Genomic DNA, 22,649 nt, shown 5'->3' with positions numbered 1-22,649 from the left:
TATCCCTGCTTATGGCAGGGCTTGGAACTGGATGGGCTTTAAGGTTCCTTCCAGCCTGAAAGGTTCTGTGACTCCATGGCAATACTGTGCAGTAATGCTTTGTTGAGAAGTAACGTGTACAGCCAATCGATAGACATACTTCTGTTGGAATTCATGAATTCTGTTGGAGAAATAATATATTGCTGTGTTAAAAATCTACAAACTTGAGTCAGTCCTTGGATACCAGCATGCTTTACCTACATAATTTAAGTTCCTCAGTACTAAGAGGCCTTCTGTCAGATGCACTCGAAGAAAGGGAATAGAAGATCAACATCAGCAGCCTCAGCATGGTGCCCTGTGGCGACCTTCCCCCTGAAAAACATTAAAGGAGGAGCAAGAGGACCCCCTCAGAACCAAGCAGCAATCCTGCTGCTGCAACCCCAAGCATTTACTAAAGGGGGAAAAAAAAAAAAAAGTTATTGAAAAAAGATTTCTGAACAACTTCTTTCATGTTTCCTTTTTTTAAAGCTTTCAGAATTCATTGTTTTCAAGTCTTTCCCATGACTGTGTGAGGAACGGTGGGACACTTGTTTTTGTCTGAAATGCTTCTTCGTTATCACAGTTTTTCAATTTGCAGCCTTGAGCAAATGGTGTATGATTTTACGTGAAATAAGCTTGCAAGTTGTAAGCATTGGGCCCAGCCCAGCCTGGCTCTCCCAGTCCTCAGCACCATTTGTGACAGGGCAAGATCATTTCTACGGCCTGTATTCTGTTTATCTCTGTCCCTGCTCCATCCTTTGGCTTGCTTTTCTCACCACAGCCCTCAGTGCTGCTGTATGACCCAAACTCTCCACTCTTTCCTCTTTTCTATGCCTTCTTCTGGATTTCCCTTTCTCTTTCCAGGCTCACTGCTTGTATGTTCATCTCTTGTGCATCCTCTTAAAAGGGGGGCAAAAATAGGAAACATGTTGATATAGCTTAGCATAACTAGAAAGGCAAGTAATTATGTATTTGAATATTGAGTTCTCCTTTGACCTTTTGCTTTACCTTTTACTTTTCATTCTTGTTATGATATTGTGTGAAGTGTAAATGCCGTGGCTCAGATGTTTCCAGGTCATATACGAGTCATGAAGTAATGAGCATCTTTAGTGGCTTTATGGGGCTCTGGTCACGTTGGTAGAGAAGATGGAAGGCATAGAAGAAGCAGTGTGATTCTTAATGTCCCACAAGACAGGCGTATGTATGATCTGAAGTAGCTGTGATCCCAACACTGCTGCCTTATTTTTATGAGGAAGCATCTTCCATCACCTTGCTGCATCCTTTCAGCCTGAGGTAGGAGTTAGTGCTAGACCCAAGTCATCGTGCTGTCTAGGAAGAATTAAACCAAAACCATGGATCACCTTAGCCTGTTGTGTATCCAGATGGGTGCTCTGCGGTCACCTTTCCCTTGTCCTCAGTTTATTGCAGTTACTTGAGGTGGGAAATTGTAAGGTTTTAATGGGGTGACCAGGAGTAAAGCCTACAATCTGAATGGCCAAAATAATGGGCTGCTTTTAGCTTCACAATCACTGGCAGGCAGAGGAAAGAAGTATGGACACAGAGAAATTTTATAATGCACATCTGTTCTGAAAGAAACCTGTTGCATTACCTACTGAGTAATGATTGCTGAAGAGTCACCAAGTGGAGGAGCAACTACTGGGTATGTTGCAAATAAAACTGCTCCGGAGGACATTGTCAGCAGCCCTGAGAAGATGGAGATGGAACTTGCATACAGTAACTTTGCAGAATCTCTCGCCTCCTTAGGTCTCTCTGATTTGGGTAACAGAAGATGTAAGCAGGAATGTACCAAGAAGAGAGTTGTTCAGCCTTTGGTAGAATGGTTGAAGGTTTTTGACCACTTGGTGTATCTCACAGTAGCTTTCCTAGCTTCACTGAAGATCTCCATGTGGACACCAGTCCAAGCTGTGGTTCATTTTCACTTCTACCAAGTCTAGACTTGCTCTCCACAGCAGCTGTCTCAGGAATTCCTCATTTCTGCAGGGCTTCTTAGTATTCTTCCTTGGTTGGTTTTATTTCTTTGTCAAATGCACTTAGTGTGGGGAAAAAAAAACAAGACTGTTTTAGGAAGTAAAAGCGAGTCGTCTTCCATCTGTTGACTTTTCTTGGTGCTTGACCTTACTGTAGCTCGAAGAGTTGAGTATGTGTGTGTATATGCCTTTGAACTGATATCTTTCCTCATTTGTCTTTTCTCAACTGATTTCCTTTCCCATAAGTCAATAGGTAGTATGTCGTGTTTCTTGTTTAATATACTTCTGCCTTTGTACAGTGCGTAGGATAGCTGACTCTTCCTTCAAGTCACTTCTTCCATATGGATAACATGCATAATTCTCCCAAGCTAAATATTGCAGGCTGAAAAATTCACAACTTTAGTTCCAGGCTATAGAAAAACATCCTGTTGTGGGTTTTTGTGGGTTTTTTGGGTTTTTTTTTGGGTTTTTTTTTTTTTTTGGGGTTTTTTTCTTAATGTAAATTCCTTAACATGTTATTGGACTTGTTATATAGACTTGATTAATATGCTGAAATGAAAAATATGTTCTGTGTGAACAGCAAAATGCTATTTTAGATTGTGTAACCTTTTCAAGCATCAATCAGTTGAAGTAGCTGCTAATGTAATTTGGTGATATCAGAGGTTAATCATTCTGTTGCAAGAGGTTTTATCTTTCTGTCAGCTTAAAAAATAACAAGTTTCAGACTGTTCTTGAAGGGAGGATAAATACATTTGGATGGAAGAAACCTCAGGCTGTTCTTCTGTCTCAGCTTCAGATGCTTCTTTTCAAGCTTCAGCCATGTAGCTTGCAAGAACTCAGTGTTTTTGCCTTTCTGTCTGTTTTCTGCACTTGAACGTAGTGGGAGGCCCTTCCAGTTTGGACCTTGTGGAAGGTTCTGTGCTTTTATCTACAACGGTGATAAGATTTGTTTCGTTTATATTGATTGTATATTGTGTAAAACACAGCTTGCCTCTTCTGTCATTGTGCGATGCAACTATTGGTCAGTGAGTCTAATCATCTGGGATATGAAAATCCACAGTCCCACTTGTAGGTACAAAGTCAAATGCTGCACTGCTGCACCCATTTGGTAGAGGTGGTGTGGCAGTGGGATGTGTTTCACGTGCCTTGAGCTTGGAGGCTATGGAAATTGAAACCATGATCCTGTGGCTCTATTACATCTTTTTCATCATCGCTTCAGGTAGGAGGAAGATGAAACAATTCTTGGAACAAAACTCAGAAGACCTTGGCCACAGGTTTGTGAAGGTGAAGTCCTGTTGAACTCAAGGAAGTCTTAATGATTCTGTATTGTTTTTGGATTTTGGCAAAGGTTTTCATACTGGCTGTCAGAGTATCCATCTAGACAAGTGCACACTGTGATGAGTGAGCAACTGGCTGCTGGGTCAAACTCAAGGGTAAAAATATATAGTAAATGGGGGTCCATCAAGCTGATGGTCAGTCACTAGTAAGGTTTGCAAGGCTCCATTCTGGGGTCACTTAAGTGTTTAATTTGTAAATTTGAATTAATTATCCTGCAAGTAAATAACCTCCTTTTTTGTTTGGTAGTGTTTGAATTTTGGAAACTGACACAAATGGAACTACTGAAAGCTAAGCTCTGCAGGTTTTATTCAGCTAGGTCCTATTTTCTGATTTATCTGCTGGCATGAGGCTTATTCCCAGGACAGTCATAATTCACTGGCTCTTTATAAAAAGAGCTTTGCTGGAACATTCAAATACAGATATCCCAGATGTGTGTAAATCATTTAATAAGTAAGTTCTCTGCAAGCTCTAAGGGTCTGCTCTCTTAGAGTGTAAATGGAAAATTGTTTCATGACTTCTGCATCTGAGTCTCTTGTAACATCCTTCCCATGGAAAGGTCACCTTCTGCCAAGGCTGATGTGTGAAGACAGAACGCTTCACTGTTATTTCAGTCTAATGAAGCTTTTTAACTTTTTTGGATTCCTCAGAGAGGAATGGTGTGGTGTAAAACTATGGCCCTAATATTTGCAAGTGAAACAGCAGGGCTTCATAAATGTTATTTTTGTTGATTTCTTTTGTTACTGCCTGTCGAGTAATTCCCAACAAGTTTGGATGGCATTCATGAGTAATGTCGTTATTTCAGAAGAGTCGTATGACTCCCGAAAATAACATTGTTCTTTTTTTGGTAGATTGTTTGCTTCTGTGTTTGTTGTTGTGTTTTTGTTGTTGCTTTTAGCTAGCAACTCACTTGACTTTTATCCCTTGACACTAATTCCATTCTAATCCCTTGCCAATGTGGTTAATCATCCCACGTGACACATCAGTGATCATCCGGTGTCAGTGGAGGTGAAGAAGCAGTCCAGCTCTGGTCTCCACACAAGATGAAAAGCTGTTCTAAATATTGCTACACTTGTGCTCATGTGAAATCTTAACTTTCACATCAGTCTTTTCCTAATTAGCCAACAAAAAAAGGAAAAAAGAAAGCCAGGAGAAAATACTAACTGTGGCTTCAGCCATCCTTATCAATGACCTCTACACAAGAGACTTGAAGGGCAGGGAATTGTACTGAAAGATACTGAACTTTTGTTTATCTGGAGTGTAAATGAGATAGGTGGAATGGGCATTTATATGGACCCCCTCCATCTTCAGTGCGATATGCAGGATCCTTACTCTGGTGCTCTCCATAGACTTTGAACAACCATGCCCCAGGTAGAGTAAAATGGAAATTCCAATTTAGTTCCAGGAGAAGATGTGCTGTTTTTCTAACAAGGTAAAGACTTCATTTCATCTAGAGCATTGTTCAGGCTTTTCACAGAATGATTATGAAAGCTATTGTGTTAGTGCATTGCAGATATTAAGAGATGTATTTGCTTTTGCACGTACAGTGAGTGTATGGACGGGTTGTCCATACAGTTGTTGCAGACTATGCATGTAATCAGATTCTTTGCTAGTAGTATAGCTCCCTGGCATTTTTAGATATGGACAGAGGCGGATGTAAGAACTACAACACAAGGTAATTGAAGGAAAACTGACACAAAAAACACAGCAATGTTGGATCGTACTTTATAGAAAAAATACTTTAAGAATGGGTTTAAAAAGACTTGCTGGCATGCTACTGTCTCTTGATGAGAGAGTATGAGTGCCTTATGAATACTTGAAGAAAGCCCAGTCTGTTTTTAAGAACAAAAGAATTGCTGTACGAAAACCAAACAAGTGTTTTGTTAAATTGAGCAGATAGCTTTTAAGGAGGGCAACGGGGGGAGAGACAAAACTGAGTGCAGAATTGAAAGCAGCGAGGTCAGTTAAGTAGCAGTAGCTTACTAGAGACTATACAAAATTCATCATCGCATCAAGATTCTAAGTTGATGAAATATTAAAAAGAAATTATGTAATTGGAATAGCTTTTTTCAGCCATGTTAAACATTTGAGTCATTGTTTGATCTCTGTAGCCCTTCCTCAAAACTGAGTTTGACAGAAGCTAGTTTTCTAGAAACTATACAAAGAAGGATGAAACCTCTTTGGTCTGGCAAGTAGATAGTGTAGAAGAGCTACCTACAAGGGCTGTTCCGAAAGTAATGCTCTCTATTATATTATGTTGACCCATGATATCATAGGTGAATGGTCATGGTATGGAAGTAGAGGTTGAACCTTCCCACTGGTATTCCATTTTGTTGCTGCATAACTGATGTCAGTAGAGGAGTGGTCTGACAAAATGGTGTCTGATATGGAAGTGCATAAGAAGCAAATTTGTCATTGAATTCCTCCATGCAGAAAAAATGGCACCCACTGATGTTCATCAGTGCTTGCTTAACGTTCAGAGGCCGAACAGTGTGTGTGAGCACAGTATGGTGGTGGGTGGTATGTTTAGTGGTGGTGATAGCAGTGTGAAAGGCAAAGCATGTTCAAGAAGGCCAGGCACAACTGTCACACCATGAAATGAAGTGTATCTATCTTGATGAGTTGATCTGTGTGAACAGACTGATGGTGGTGACTATGTTGAAATATAGTGCTTTGTGCTTTATAGTTGAGAATTTGCTCTATCAAATAGTGTTGCTATGCTTTTTGTGTCTGTTGCGGTTTACATGGAAATAAAGAGAAGGCATTACTTTCTGGAGTGACCTACATACAAATGGTATTACTACTGTTTTACAACCTTTTCCTCTGTTTTGAATCTTTGCAGTCCAAAGATGTAGCCAGTACTCAGACTTAACATTTAGGTTGGAACATAAAGGCTGTAAGAAATGGAGGCACTCCAGCCATTGTGGTGGTAGTGGTATTTGTTATCTTGACTTTTTTGGGGGGAGAGAGGCTGTTATGGGGGCACCTTTTATTCAGATGGTCTCTGGTTTTCACTGCTGACCTTTCTTTGCATCATCACTGAGGTATAATAATGAGTACAACATACAGACTGGTGGGTTTTATTGGCAATTGAAGGTAAATACTTAGAACCATTGCAGTGTTGGCAGTCAGCTTGTTTTTCATGGTGAAATTTGCTTTCTTTAAAAAATAATCTATGGAAATGATCACTGGAAATCTGTTTTCTACTTCATTTCCACTAGCTTGGGGTAAAACTGTTCAGAACCTGTTGCACGAGAGGTCTCATCCTAAATCTGTTTTTCTCACATGGCTAACAGTATTTTTCTTCTGACTTGAAGACAATTCATGTTCTGAAGATGCTGATTTTTGGTGGTGTTCTTACTGTCATCTCTAAAACAGGAATTTCAAAATAACTGAGAAAACCTTACAGTTGTGTTCTCCTTAATAAAGCTGTAAAACAACGAGAAAACCAATAATTAATGTTACTGTTTATATAAACAGTGTGCTTGCCAATCTAAGACTCCGCAGTGGAACATTTGTGCTAGTCAGTAGGGCATGGCTTTTAGAAAGGAAGTTGGAATGTTTCACGGAGGAAGTTGTCTATGTGTGTGTGTCATGGATTCTGTGATCTGACTTGGCAAGCTGTTGGGCAAGACTTCTAACTGACATGATGGGACAAGAGAACAGAAGAAGCATGTTACATATGCTGAAAAGGTGTTTGGCATTAATTAGAATCCCATTGGTCTTGTAAAGTTCTAAGAGAGCTTTCTGCAATTGTACCTTTTCTCCTCCGTGGTGTGTCACTATTGCTATGGAAAAGCGCATTCCTTTGAGGTAAGATTGGGTAATGATTAATGAACAAAGAAAAAACTCATAATTTTAAATAGGTGTTTCTGGTGGATCACTTCTTCAACTTAAGTTATTGTAATTTGTGTTTTCTTGTAGTACTGTATGCAAGAAATGTGTCAGAGGCAGTTTTTTGTTACAGATAATAAGGCTCAGGCTTAAACATCACTCAAGTCATAAAACAGAGCTTCCTAACTGAGGTTTCTGCTGTTTTTTAGGGTTGCCGTTGTTATCAAATTACATAAAAAAAATGTTAATGCATACATAAAATTCTCCCCTGTATGCCTTCTGTTTTTGTAGGCACTATCCTGGTTGACAACATGCTGATCAAAGGGACAGCAGCGGGGCCGGACCCCACCATTGAGCTCACCTTAAAGGACAACGTTGATTACTGGGTGATCCTTGATCCCATCAGCCAGAGGTTGTACTTAAACAGCACTGGCCGAGTTCTGGACAGAGATGTAAGTTTGGGGCTTGAGGTTTGTTTTCTTTTCTCCCCGTGGACTTTATTTACTGAATCTGTGTGTACATACAGCATAATCGTGAATGTAAGAATTGCTGCAATGTAATAAGTTTTGTCCCAAGATGACTGCAAACAGAATTGATTCTTTGTTAGAATTCACTTAGGTGCATGGTGAAACTGGGTCATGAGCATGAGAATTACGTGCGGGAAAGACAAGAACAAATGACCGTGTATTGGCGGAAACAGATACAGAACCAAACTCCATTGCTTATTGAGTTAAGAGAATTTTTGCTATGCTGCTTTTGTCTGGGAGGTGGAGTGCTGCTCACTCCAGGTCCCTTTTGCACTTAGTAAAAGCCTGCTCTGGCTGTGTAAACTAGCTTATGAGGTGGGAGAAAAAGCAATGGAGCTATGTATACTATGATTCACTTCTGCTAGTTTAAGGGGGGGTGGGGGGGGGTTGTTTGTGTATTTGTTTGTTTTAAAGGCAGCATTAAATTGGTGTGGTATGCTTTTTCCTATTAGCAGTAAATGAATGTTGTCAGGCCACATTTTATTTTCTTTCTAAAGATATCACATGAGAACTATTTTTGTTTGAGGGAAATGCTTTTTAAAAAAGCAGATTTTGTTTTTTTTTTACTGTTATGCTGCAGTGTATACTACAGTTCAGCAGAATCTGCAGGAAAAATTAACTCAAAAATGACTGTAATCAACATGGAAAGAGTAATTCAAAGATCATGTGAAGTTCTCCTTGGAGTGCTGCATCAGTTTGTTTTATATTAGCTTGATAATTAGTTTGTCTTATCCATTTATTCTGAAGTGTTCTCCAAAACGACATGCAAATGTATTGTCCTTTCCATTTTATTTTGTTTTTTGATGCTAATTGTGTGTAGCTGGGCTTAACTTAGCTTTCATTTACAAACTGTTTTAATATGTGAAGTGAAGGTATGCAGCGCAAAACATGGCAGAATGGATGTGATTGGGCAAGGAAATCCCAGTGCGTCAAGTATCAAACATGCAGCTGCCTTTGCATAAACACCAGCTTAGTAACAGTCTAGCTAAGCTCATAAATGTTGTGTATTACCACGAATAAAGACACCTTACAGTGTTGTTCTTTGTAAGATGTCGACTCAGATCACAAGGAGATGAATGACAACATATGTTTGTTTTACTTACTTAAAGGTAATATTGTTTTTCCATTTGTTTTTAAGGGATTGTTTCCTCATTTTTACAGTGAACCAAAACTGAGAAAAGGCCAGTATCTGCAGAAAGAGGATTTAATACATTTTGATCCCTAGTACTGCAGTGCTGGTTAGAATTACTCGCGCTTGTTTAAATGTGTTAGAATAGGAAAAGGAAAAAATGTAATTTGGGATAATTGATATTTCGGGTGTGATCCCCAGCGTATCTAACTTCTGGGGTCTCAATCTCAGCTTAAGTTCTGTGTTAAAGAAGATGAAAGCAACCCATGAAAACTCAGCCCAATGGTCAACTGAATGTGTGAATGTTACATCCTGGACTTGATTAATATGGCTCTTATCTAAAGTTTTTGTCCAAATGTTGGAAGTAGAGCTATATGAAACCATCCATAGCGTGTGCAGTTTTTGTCCTTCCTTTGCTTGTTTAACAAAAAAAAAAAAAAAAAAAAAAAAGCTGGATTTCTCATCACTCAAGTGAAAGTTACACGAATCCTAGTAGTTCCAATAGAATTTGGGTTTTATATTAATTCTTAAAATTCAAGCTTTGATTGTGGAGCAGAACTTGGAGTCTCAGTTGCAAATGGAGCATATGTGATTATATCCAGAATGTCTGGATTCTCTTCCTATTTTCCCTAATTTCCCAGCTTGTCATCTCTCTGCTGATCCAGATAACCTGGTCTCGTTTTTTTGTTGCTTTTTTTGTTTGTTTGTTTGTTTTTTGTTTTTTTTTTTATTACCTTCCTTGAAAGAAGTTTATTAGATCCCACTGATTGATTTTTCATCAAGAATGAATGTGTATTTTCCAAACAAAATCAGATAGACAGACAGTTTCAGACTTTTGTTCCCAAAGCTTGAAGTATTTAGGAAGAATGAATAGAGATGAATCAGAGCTGGAGAGGAAGTGAAGCTGCTGCAGTGTGTTAGAATAATTTGTTCCCAGTGTGATTAAATATTTATTTTGCTATTAGGTATTTATATTCATTGCTTCTAAATCATGAAATCAACCTGTGTTCATCTAAACATCTGACCTTATAGCTACGCACTGACCAAGCAGATATGACACATGAAAATAGCCCTACACTGATCATATACCTCAGCAGAAGCAAAAAAAAAAAAAAAAAAAAGTGTGGGTTTTTTTCAACATCTTTACCAGAAAGACCAAGTGATGGTTGCAAATACAGAACGTTGTAGATTTTCTTATTTACTGCTACGAACAGCTGTGGTTTCTGTAGGTGTTAGTAAAAGCAGCACATAACCTCAGTTGCATTTTAATTTTATTAAAATGGGCTAAAAATTCTGTTCTGGAAGCTTGCAAAGAATGCCAGCTTGAAAAATAGAAATGATAACACTCGAATCTTAATTCTCATGTTATTGACTATACTCAACATGTTACTACTTTAGTTAGAACTACCTTGTAATTGGCTGAAGGTTTTTAAAGAGAACGAGCTCCCAGATAAATGTTCATGCTGTACCTAATTGCTGTGAAAAATTGAGAGAGATGAGGGAAAAATAGATTTTCACGAAAGATCTCAGCAGCAACATAAACCCCCCCTTCTTTTCCCACTTCTACTGACTCTTTAAAAACTGATTAGTACCGCAGTCTAAAGGGTGAAGAAACCATATGGCTCTAAATCCATTGTAGTAAAACTGGAAAAAATCAGTCACTCAGAGAAATTGTAGCATTTAGAATGAGTGAAAGCGTAGTTATGCAGATATATAATTATGGGTATAATTGTGAGTCTCGGGATCTCAATACAAAAACCTGTTTGTGTTCATTGTGCTGTAGAGTACATAGGCATTTTTAAATTACGCTTTTGAGTTGTTTATTCTTTTGAAGGCTTTGAGGTTAATAAATACTGGGGTTTTTCATTTAGTCCTTTCCAGTGCGTTCTTGCTTTCTGCTGAGCATCAGATACTAAATCAAAAAGGAAGTTTTTTTTATTTGAATATTCTGGCATTCACTGTAATAAATACAGAGGGCTTCGGATGGCCTTCGCTTAGATGTGACTAAGTTGCTTTTAAATTACTTGATAAATGCAAGTGGTTGAATGTTCAGTCTATTTCTGACTTGACCATTCAGTTCAAATATTAACCAATCAGAAGTTAAAATGTGTGATATTTGCTCGGTGTCTTTCAATTATCAAGTGGTTATTGAAATTTAGTTGATTATCGAATAACCTATTCCTTTCATTATATATAACCTGTAACCTTCTATTGGCAAGTTCAGCTGGCTGAGCTCAGTCTGTACAATATAGCTGTGAGATGTACGTGGAACAGCTGTGAGGTCTACATGGAACATTGCTAGCATGAGCTGTAGTCAGGAGGCTTTTGGAGAAGTTTTCTGAGTCTAGAAATACATGGTGCAGCATCAAGCATAACACAGACTGATGAGTGAAGGAGGACCTGAGCAGTATAAACATTGATGTAATATTTAACTTTAAATTTGGTTCATATTTTGACTCTATTATCAACATGTATTTTTGATTACAGCCTCCAATGTCCATCCAGTCCATTGTGGTGCAAGTCCAGTGCGTTAACAAAAAGGTTGGCACCATAATCAACCATGAAGTACGGATTGTGGTGAGGGACAGGAATGATAACTCACCTCAGTTCCAGCAGCAGCGATACTATGTGGCAGTAAACGAGGTCAGAATTGATTCCTTTTCCTCTTTCTTTCTATCCTTTTTTCTGTGTATTGCTTGTTTGTTGCAAGAAGCCAACTTAGTTGTTTCACGTCTCATTTGAAAACGCAATAAATGCAGTAGCATTTAAATCCCTTCATTTATGTCACTTTGGAGAAGCACAGCACAGCCAATATCCTTAAGGTTTTAGCGTGAAAACTAATATACATGTTTCCTAAGAGTTACAGAGATCAGCATGCCTTTCACCAGAATTACACCAGAATGCTTACAATATATGGAACTAGAATCTGAAGCTGTGTCTCAGTGAGTCAAGCATTGGTTTATGTTAAATGTACAGAATATTCTGTGGCATTTTGCAGCTTTATCAAAATGACTGAAAGTAAAGCAAATTTATTTATGAAAAATAAGTGAAGAGCGAGTAGGTCAGATGTTTTTATTAAGAACATGGTAGACTGGTAAAGTTCAGTTTACTGCTGTTTATTAAATGGTACCTGTGAATTGAGGTATTTTGCTCTTTTATGTCAATAGAGTGGAAATTTATGGATTGGACTTGTCCATATTATTTGAAGGCTTTTTCTTTTTTTTTTTCTTTTCTTTTTTTCTTGAGCAAATACTATTTCATTTCACTTTAAAATGGCATTTCTTATTCTCTTAGGTATTAAATGATCTGGTAGTAGACAGCACAAAGGATGTGTTTGCTGTAAAGTAGAATTTGTGGGCTTCAGTAATGAGAAGCAGGAACGTGTGTGGCCTTACAATTCCTGAAGGGGCTTACAGTAAAGCTGGGGAGGGACTTTTTGTAAGGGCAGGTAACAACAGGATGATGGGAAGTGGCTTTAAGCTGAAAGAGGGTAGATTTAGACTAAATATTAGTAAGACTTCCTTTACTGTGAGGGTGGTGAGACACTGGAACAGGTTGCCCAGAGAAGCTGTGGATGCCCCGTCCCTGGTAACATTCAAGGCCAGGCTGGATGGGGCTGTGAGCAACCTGGGCTAGAGGGAGGTGTCTCTTCCTACAGCAGAGGGTTGGGACTACATGACCTTGATGTAGTCCCAACTACAAAGTCATGTAGTCCATTCTGTGAAGTGGAAATGTCCAGACCAAACCTAAGGGAAGGGAAAGACAGGTTTGTCTTCTCACCTTCACTTGAAGTAGTTAAGAAATTGAACCAGTTATGTATCGTAGTGGCTATTCAGTGTGTTAGGGTGTTTTGGTTTTTCAGTATGACCATATGTTCTGTTACGATCACTCCATTGCTTTAAGTGACCTGGAGATACTCAGGAGTTGTCTGGAGGCCTGCCTGTGTGACCTGCTGTAGGGAGCCTGCCTTAGCAGGGGGGTTGGACAAGATGATCTCTGGAGGTCCCTTCCAGCCCCTGCTATTCTGCAATTCCATGATGAAGGTTTAGACGAGAAAAATGTACCATTTAGAAATAAATTATATTTAGTGGTTTTATATGTTTCAAAAATCTGCGATCATTTATTTGCATTACTATTGAGTGGAAAGCAATCTTACTCTTTCCACCAGCTGCAGTCTCAATATAATTAGCTCCTTTGTTTCATTTTATCACTGTTAAGCTTCTGTCTTCCATCGTGGCACCACTGTGCCATTCAGGATTACCCACTGGGCTAATGTTATCATTAATTAACAAAATAAATTAAAAAAACAAAACAAGTTCACAAAGCATCTTGGTCTTCCTTGAAGGCTTTACTGAATGATTATCTGTTCAATGATAGGTTATCTTGCTGGAAATTGGCACCGCCACTAGTGAATTTCACTAGACTGGGGAGGGGTCAAGTGGTGGTTTTCTGTTTCCTTTGTCTTTAGATTTCCAAAAACAGTGAAAGCTATTTCTAGTGATTACTGGTAGCTGTAGTGCCAGTTAAATGCCTGTAACTAGGTTTCACTTCATTGATTTTTGAAGTTGTCTTTCAGTTCAGGAATAGAGAATTTTGTGATTATTTGCTTTTCTGATAGCTTAGTAATTCTAGTTGTTATTGGCATCTTAAAATCAATCAAAGGAAGCAGCTTACTTGTATTCGTGTGTATGTAGACACTTCGATGTGGATATTCTAATGTGTGCACGTACATGTGTGCATATATCCACATGTGTTTGTTTTGTTTGATATATTCAGATTTAAAATCTCTGCTCTCTCTGGTCTGATAGTTGTAGTAGGGATCTAATGCAGACACAGAAGATCAAACTGTTTGAAATTAACTGATATTTTGCTAACAAGAAAATTAAGTGGTAATTAAGCTATTGACTATTTGTAGTCTTCTGGGTTGTGAAACAGAATTGGAAGTAATTCACACAGCTTAGCAGAGCACAAACAGAGCTGCTGTCATCTAGGAGCTAAGCTGAGCCTTTTCGTAAAGCATGTCAAGACACAAAAAATGTGAGCTTCCCAGCCAATACCAAATCCAACTGCTATCCACAGCCTTATGAGTCTTCTCTTAAGAGCAGAAACTAGTTATTTAAGGCTTATGCCAAATATTTTGCAACCATTAGAAATACTCTGAAAGGTTATTTCCTTTATATCTTTTCATATATTTTTTTATTCATATGAAAATGTCACATCATTATCTAGAAAAAATCCATGACAAGATGACATGAGCCCAGGGCTACGTTCGGCCGTGTGTATTAATGACCTAAAGATATTTCTTACTGCAGTATACCCAAATAACACGCTGACAGGCTGGAAAGCATGCAGTTTTTTTTTAACTGGGGAAGAAACGTGTAGCTCAGCTAACACTGCACAGACAAAGGTATTGCCCTAAGGGTTTTAAAAACATGTAGCCTGATACAGAGACTAGAAACTCAAATCTTGTAATGCGAAGACACAGTTGATGTTGGCTGTTCTTTTGTTCAACTGAATGGGTCTGAACAAATTTATCTCATCTAAATACAACCAAATTGCCTGTGTTCTTTTTATCAGTATACATTTTCCACACGGGCCTTGGCGTGTTTCTGATGTTAATCTCAATAGTGGTATCAGGTTTTATTTGGAAGCGTTAGTGAAGTTTAGCAGGAAGTCAGTTTTGCTTTAATACACATACATACCCTTATAGCTTATGGTACTTTTTCACTTGTAAACTCATATTTTAGGCTTATTTCTTTCCCTGTAAGTTGGCAGAGATAAGTCCTTGCAAAGTAAGCATAACTTATGCTGACTTAAAAGTCTGGCTTTGTGCTGTTGAAAATTTGGACTGGTCCTGAATTTTCTTTGCTTCTGGTGTGATTTTTCATCCCTTTTTCCATATGGTGTTGAAATAATTAATCTCGGCAGGTAGACATCATCAAAAGAGTATTAGCTCAGAATGATTAACTGTAATTCTGTGCTTGGCTCTTTAGGGCCATGGTGAAAAATTACTCATTTTTAGCTTTGTAAATAGGCAATAATAAGAAAACTTATTTTCAGGATGTTTTATGGAAGTATTTAATGTTCCTGTCTGCATCTAGATTTCTAAGATACATAAATCACATAGAAGGAAATTTCTAAGCATTAACGTTGCTGGCTGTGGAAGAGCAAAATTTATCATATCCATTTCTTCTCTATGTGTTCTAATTACATTCGTTTGAAATCTTACTTGCTTCTTGTCATCATGTTTCCTTTTCAACACATTGAATTCTCACAGAGTTGATCCTTACATTGACGCTAATGTTATTATCTGTTTTTCTTTGTTTCCTTCTTGAATAAGATCAGAACTCTGCAGCGCTCAAACATCAGTTTACTGCATTCCTTTCCAAAGGAGATTCTTAAGTTTAATACAGAGAATAAAATCACGACCAAAGTATTTCATGAGGTAGTTAGGTCTAATGGTAAGTGGGACAAGTGGGGTTGTGGAGGCTCAAGTTGCACTTTTTGGAGCCGTTTTTGGAACCTGCTGGAAAGGAGAAATAAACCCAAGGAGCCAGGGATCCTCCTCCCCACTGTCCCAGAATATTTGATGTCAGAATATTTTTCCACCCAATCTGTCATTTTCAACCTGTGAAGAAATTCTTTTGCCAAAGGAAGCCTGGTGTTCAAGTGCAAGCCTTCACTGATGACTGAAATTTGCTTCTGTCTGTTTTTTTTGTATAAATATAGTCTCAAATTAGCAAGTTCAGAATAGGAACAAACCTCATGCATAAGATGTAGGCTTGGTTGGTTCCTCTTGCGTGCCTGCTGTGGCAGGGTCAGTGGTGTAGGATTCACTGCTTGATTACATCAGCAATTGAATAATGCAGTTTTGATGTGGGTCTGATTCAGATGCGCAGAATTACGGATGTGGTGGCTCTGTAGAAGTTGAGAAATTCACAGTCTATCACTTAATTTCCTGTGATTTACTTGTTATAAGTAACTTTAGTTGTTTTTGGAAAATGCAGGCTTTACTGAAGATTGGACCACTGAATGTTGGATCATTGAAGTTTGGGCAGGCTTTGTTTATGCTAGTAGAGGTGTCCATGGGAAGGTCTCTAGGAGGGAAGTTCTCACTGATATAAAGGAGAGACACTGGGGTTAAAACTGTTGTGCTTGGGTTTCAGTGTTTTCAGCTTTTGTGTGTGTCTTATAGACACCTCTGTGACATTCAGAAGTAAAATATGTATTTCACTTCCATGATATGCCTTTATTCCTAAGGATGCAGCTTGTAAATGCAGGTTACACTTCTTTAAACAAGAACAGTGGGATTTTTATTTATGTTGATAAAGAACAGCAGTAATTCTGATGGATACCGCTCCTTGATTTTTATACCGGTCTCCTTTGTTGTCATTTAATTGTAGAATAGCCTGGGTTGGAAAGAACCACGTTGATAATTCTCATTTCAGTCAGTGCTCGTGTCTGTGATAGCGCCTCCCCACATTAACTACAGGCTTCTGTGCCCAGGCAAAGTGCAAGGCAAAGACTTGCACAGCGCTAAGGGTCAGCTCTCTGCCTTAGGAGGAATTAGTAGCCCAATGGAGTCAGCTTATAGCCTGCGTGTGGGATGCTGCCAATGCCTGTGGCAGCAGTCGGCCGGTTTGCAGCCAGAGAGCTGCAGATGGTGCCCTAAGTGTGGATGGTGTAGAAGTTAAGCCCTGTGCCAGTTTAAGCTTAAAGCTTTGGAATGGATGTTTTTTTAACTTCAAAACTTTAGTATTGGGAGCTGTGAAAATACTTCCCAGAGGACACGGTCAGCTATTAAGTGGCTTTAAGTAATTAGCAGGTTTATAAATTGACAGCAGACTGGGAGCTATGAATATCTGTCAACTACCTATTTGCTCCTATACTCACTTCAAGTTATGAGCCATTAAGTGTGTAAATCAAATAGCAATCCACGTTTGCAACAAATGCCTGAATGAGCCGTTATCCTTTGCCACCTTCTCTTCATACAGCACTTGAAATATTTCATACCCCATAGTTTTTAAGATGTGCAGCAACTCATGGTGAGGAAGTAAACTGGACTGGACCTGCGTATGCAGGCATTGGCCAGGCCTTCTGGCGTGGTGAGAGTACAGCAGGAGGTACAGCTATGAGTGATGCCTGTGTCAGATCCAGGGCTTTCTATTCATTTGGTTCTCAGGTGGACCACTCACAAAGCTTTCTGAATAAGTCAGAAATGGCAGGTTCTGAAAGGGTTGGGCTTTTGTCTTTATAATACAGAACCATAGAATCATCGAGGTTGTAAAAGGTGTCTGAGATCAACCAGTCCAACCATCGACCTACCACCAATATTTCCCTCTAACCCTTGTCCTGTAGTACATCTACACATTTCTTGAACACCTTTAAGGACAATGAACTTTTTCCTCACATCCTTGATCTCAATGGGTCCCAATTTCATGCAGCTTGTCTACTGTAGGATAATTAGAAATTGGTGAAGTTCTTAATGTATTTTCTGTGAGCATTCAGTTTCTTCCAACAAAGTATTTGTGAAACATCGTTCTTGCCTGTGTTTAAAGCCACAAAACTATGTGTTCTTGTGTGCACAGGTGTTATTCAGTGTTGTCAGCGCTCTCATGAGCGTTGAGTAAGTTCTGTTTGCCTTGCAGGTCATTTTAATTTTCCTGGGTCTGAAGAGTTACGCTTAGTTACTTTTATCTATTTATGTTTATTTAATGAGTACCTTTTTATTTTCATCTTCACCTTTTCTAAAGCACACGGAGCTGCCCTGATGCATAGTGCCTGTGTGTAAAAAAAATGGAAATTTCTTTCACTCTGTGTGACCCTTGGCATCAGTGAAAGCAGGGTCTGAGTATATTGTGTCTAAATGTTTGCTCATTCATGGCTTTCCAGGCTGAATAAAGGGGAGAACGGTGGCCGTGATATACATAATCGAACAGTGGGAAGAAATGAGAGCCTTTCATACATATGTTTTTCTTTCCCTGCTTTTGCAGTTGACTCCAGTTGGAACAACCATCTTTACAGGATTTTCTGGAAACAATGGTGCTACTGACATCGATGATGGTCCGAATGGCCAGATAGAATATGTCATCCAGTACAATCCTAATGACAAAGTATGTGCCTTTATGTTTTTTTCCTTTCTACATATCTATTTTAATATGAGAAATGTAGATTTATACATCTGAGTGTATATACGAATGTGTATATATTCGCTTATGATATATATGTAATGATTTTGAAATAAGAAACGAGTAAGTGGCTGCTGTTGGACATCATAAATTCTAAACCTGAGAACTTAATTCCTGGTCTAGATTCAGTTCTGCCTGTGAGCCTTGCTTGACCCATAAACTCACCCAAATTTATCCTTCTTTTCAGTACAGTGCTACAGTCAGCTATAACACCGACGCATCAATCATCTCACCTTTTCTAGTGTTGTTCACACACCTCTTTTTTGGCATGTATTTTCTGTCTGTGACAGAAAGTTGTATTAATTCCTCCACACTTGCAGTAATGGATTCATAGCTAAGATATGCTCATAGTCGCTGCTAAGATTCTCATGAGAGACATTCTGTCTTCCTATATGGAGCTACTTACGTGTGTACACATACATACATGCATATGTATATATATTTATATGTATTTAAAGACACCTGGAAATAGATTTAAGTATTACTAAAATAAAACAGTAATGGCCTATGTCTATGATCGGTACAAGTGTATCATTTTAGAGAATAAAAGTTTGAGGTATTGAAATAAATGTTCTTTAGACTCAGATGTGTGAATCTCTCTATCGCAATGCTTTTTTGCATGAGTGATCTATTTGAAGTGTCCATGTTGCATATTCTTGAAAAATTAAAGTTATTTTGGCAATGCTTTTTTGTAAACTAAGGTGTGTTTAGCCGTGGGTTGAGGACGTTGTTACTGGGATCAGGTGGTGTGATAATTTAAGTATGCTAACCTGATAATCTGTTCATCTTAAGGATAATGTAGATGTTCTAGTGAGAAAGTGCACAGCAAGTGGATTTAGCAGTCTCTCATTCATAATCTCTGCTGTTACTTAAGGCTAATTTGAGTAGAAATGTTTTTGTGGGGAAACAGCAATCTGATTCTCAGTTTAAGCATCAACATAGAGACTCTGTAGAATAGTGAGGACCTCCCCTGTTTGGAGCCATTTTGGTGTAGTTAGTTGCCTTGTTAAATGTTTATCTAATTTCTGTTGCATGCCTGGTTAGTGAAACCTACTTCTTTCATCTGTAGAGAGCCTTTGTGTGTAATAGTGCTTTACCTATTAATACACTTCAAGTGTAGGCTTGACAGAAATAACTTGTAAAGCTGCTTCACTGCTACTCTGATCTTGCTAAGAAGATACCACAAAACATCTGCTACAAGTGAGTTATCTTCCTTAATGTGGGAAAGTGTTGCCACGCTAAAAATGAGGTGTGCAGCTTAGCGAGAAATATTTGTGCTTCTTTACGCCTTCCATGTTGTGTGTTGATGGTATTGTTGGGCACCATTGACAGGTGAGGGTAACAATTACCCTTTTTCTATGGTAATTCTATGAAATCAGCGATATGCATCATGCTTTTGCTATGCTGAGTTATAGCATATCATGTCCACATCTGCTGAGTAAGTTGGCTCCTGATGACTTCCCCTTATCAGATAGTTTGCCTCGTGGTATTTTGCCACACTGAAACTGAATCTTACAGTGTTATCTGTGCCACATTTCAGACTCGTGGTTTATGTCTCACAGCTTCCATGGGATTCCAGATGACATCCCAAAACTGCAGATGAATGACATGGCTGGTAGTTACTGTACAGTCACTTGTTCTAGGGACCTCACAGCTCTGTTTGGATCTCTCTCATGAGTGTGAAGGAAACATTACTGGACGTAATGCTCCCAGAGACATTTTCTTTCATCATGAAGTTGCAAGTTGAAACTAATTCCTGTGCCAGCAGGATTCTGTTGGAAATTCAGACTCTATTATAATAGAGATGAGCAATATTCCTGTTTTGTTATGCTTCATTGGTGCTGCTTGCAGATGTGTGCATTAAATATGCGTCTGGGTACCTGAAAGCATGGCCATACCAGGTACTTGCAAGCTGAAACTCCAGAGGGGAAAAAAACACAAAGCTTTGCTCTTCTTGGGAGTGTACATCATTACCACAGATGAATCAATGTTCTTATTTTTTTCAGTAGATCCTATTTGTGGGAGGAGATAAAACATTTCTCCTCTGTGTAGTCATTGTGCAGCGCTTTGTATCTTGTCAGTTTTAGTTCAGTAGTCTACCAGGCTCTCCAGAGCACACAGCCTTGCTACAAAAGGTAGATTGCCACCCCTCCTGTGCACCTGCAGGAGTGTATAGCAGAATTGCAGGAGTTATTTTTATTCTCTCGTCTGCCTTCCAGGCTACAACCTGGGAGCACAGCCCAGCAGCACCACCAGCACTTGTTTTTAAAACAGTTTTATTATAGGTGGGGAAGACTGTGGCTTGGGCTGGTAATGGGGATTATCTTGCTGCATTTTAGAGCACTGTGCTGGCCTATGGCTTAGGGAGGCTTTTATTACAAGAAGCTAGCACAAACAAAGGAGTGGTCATAAAACTTGCACACATAACATCAAAACTAATTGGGAACATGGGTCAGTAAAAACGTAATGTGTAATTATGCCTTGTGTAAATTCACCAAGTCTGAAGGAACAATGTCTGAGCATCAGAGGTTGTTACATCAACTGTGTTCAATAGAGATTCAAGTTGTACGTGTCTCTGATAATCAGGCTGATGCAGCAACGTGTGTGAGATCTTACGTCTGTCTCTTGTCTACTGCATGTTATGGGGACGACCAAATCAGACTTATTTCAGAGTTGTGCTGAGAATGAGTAAATGCTAAAAGGTGCGAGATGCCACGTGCAAATACCAATTAAAAGCTCTAGGTCATACTCTTTTCCCCAGTGGCTGAGATCAAAGAGTGAAGCAGGAGCAGCCCACAGGAGTTGTACAATCTCTGCCCTTGAAAATATTCAGCCTCTGACTGGCTGAGGTGCAGAGGAGCGTGTGAGATCCCGCGCTCTTTGACAGCCTCCCTTATTCTCTGATTCAATTGAACTCTAAAACCTGCCTTTGATATAGAAGGGATTTGGCTATTTTTGTCAGATGTGTTATCATCTCTGTTTAGATCGTCTTTTAGAAAGCCCTGTAAATCACTTCAGATTCTCTGAATTTCAGCAGTGTCTTTCTTCAAATGGCTTTGTGCTGCTTACAGTCCAGCAGGTAGGGACAATAATGTGAAACACCATCTTTCTACTACTGAGAGGAATGGAGATGAACAATCTGTTAGTGACTTTCTAATTTTCCCAAAACAGCCAATTTTAGGTCTGGCATCAGGAAGTGATCCTTGCCATCCTGTGGCCTCCAGCCTGCTTCGCTGTTTTCAATTTGGTGAACGTGCTGTGTTGTAAGGACTGCTGTATGAAAGCATTTTAGTATTTCATTTTTGAAGCTTTTCAAGGGAGAATCAGTTCTGTTCTCTTGGAGTGTGCAGGTGACAAAGCAGCGTCGCTCTGCCAGAAAGCATAAAAGAGCTTTCAGCATCCCTGACATCCTGCATATGCTGGCTCATTTTGGTGTTGGATGGAGGCGCAGCTGAGCTGTGCTCTTGTTTTGTGTATCTCTGAGTTGCCTTGGAACTTGGTCATGGTTTGCGTTGCAACAAGAAGTAGATATTGCAGAGCAGTCACAGGGATATGTGTGGGGTGAATCTGATGTGATGCCTTTCAGAGATGTGGCACAAACTCACACCTAGAGGTTAAACTTCACATCACCACGGAACTGCTACTGCAGTTTGCTTCTCTACTGGAGCGACAGGGGACTCCAAATAAAGGCATTTTGGGATGAAGTTAAGGGTCTTGCTTGTGAGCTGGAATTCCCATGTGACTGCGTGGGTGTGCATACACACACAAACAGCATTATTTCCATACAATAGTCAAACACGTTACTTGTTATTTGTGTGAGCGAATTGTGTCTCGCATTATTGGCAGAGCCTGTTACAGACCTTCCAGTGATTTTTTTTCTGTGTCAACATGGCAGTTTTAACAGTCATTATCATTAATTACTGAAAATCGTACTTGTTATGCAAATGTTTGAACATTTGTAGGGGAGGGGAAGGGCCTTTTTGTGTTATCTAACATAAGAATAGTACTTCGTGCCTCTGTAGTGTTTCCTTTTGGGAGGTTTTTGTACTGCTCCACAGCTGTTTCCCATGCACCATACTTCAGTGTTAAGTATATTCTACACTGGTAGACTTAAACATGGAAAGAGTTTGGTGTGAGCGAAGGTGTGAAAGGCTTTTTGAACACTTTTTGCACACTTTCAGCACAGCGAATCAATAAGAAACAGGAGAGTTAGGCTTCGGTTTGTAATTAGAAGTAGCAGATTACTTGCAATCAGCCAGAGATTATTCTGTTACGTACGTAATATTTACTGTGATATTCTCATCAAGTACGTTGGGCAGGGAGAAAACAGGATACTATTCAAAAGCTTTGTCTGGAAGATTTTGGTATGTCATCCAACAGGCCATCTCATTGTGGCCGATGTTTAAGGTCCTCTAATTCTGAAGCACGTTCCATTTCATCTCACTGTTTTAATTTTTGCAGACTTCCAACAGGACCTTTGATATCCCTCTCACTTTGTCTGGAGCAGTAGTTCTACGGGAGAGACTGAATTATGAGGAGAAGACTCGTTACTTTGTGATTGTTCAAGCGAATGTAAGTATACATCTCGAAATGGCCATTTATAGTTCTAATTTAGGTGGCCTGTAAGTTT

General features: G+C 39.1%; 1 protein-coding gene across 9 annotated transcripts in view; it reads left to right on the top strand.

Annotated features, from left to right (window-relative positions):
- The window catches only part of PCDH15 (protocadherin related 15), an 814,794-nt gene that overhangs the window by 612,073 nt on the left and 180,072 nt on the right, over window positions 1-22,649 (top strand). For all 9 annotated transcript variants that reach the window (XM_032445316.1, XM_032445314.1, XM_032445315.1 and 6 more), the window contains 4 exons: window positions 7,467-7,627; window positions 11,319-11,474; window positions 17,825-17,944; window positions 22,481-22,591. In XM_032445316.1, the coding sequence (XP_032301207.1) occupies window positions 7,467-7,627; window positions 11,319-11,474; window positions 17,825-17,944; window positions 22,481-22,591 (548 nt within the window). The remainder of the gene's footprint in view (window positions 1-7,466; window positions 7,628-11,318; window positions 11,475-17,824; window positions 17,945-22,480; window positions 22,592-22,649) is intronic.

Source organism: Coturnix japonica, chromosome 6 (assembly GCF_001577835.2).
Source record: "Coturnix japonica isolate 7356 chromosome 6, Coturnix japonica 2.1, whole genome shotgun sequence".
NCBI classification, from domain to species: Eukaryota; Metazoa; Chordata; class Aves; order Galliformes; family Phasianidae; genus Coturnix; species Coturnix japonica.
The sequence above is the reverse complement of the archived record's forward strand: the minus strand, read 5'-3'. Positions and strand labels throughout refer to the sequence as shown.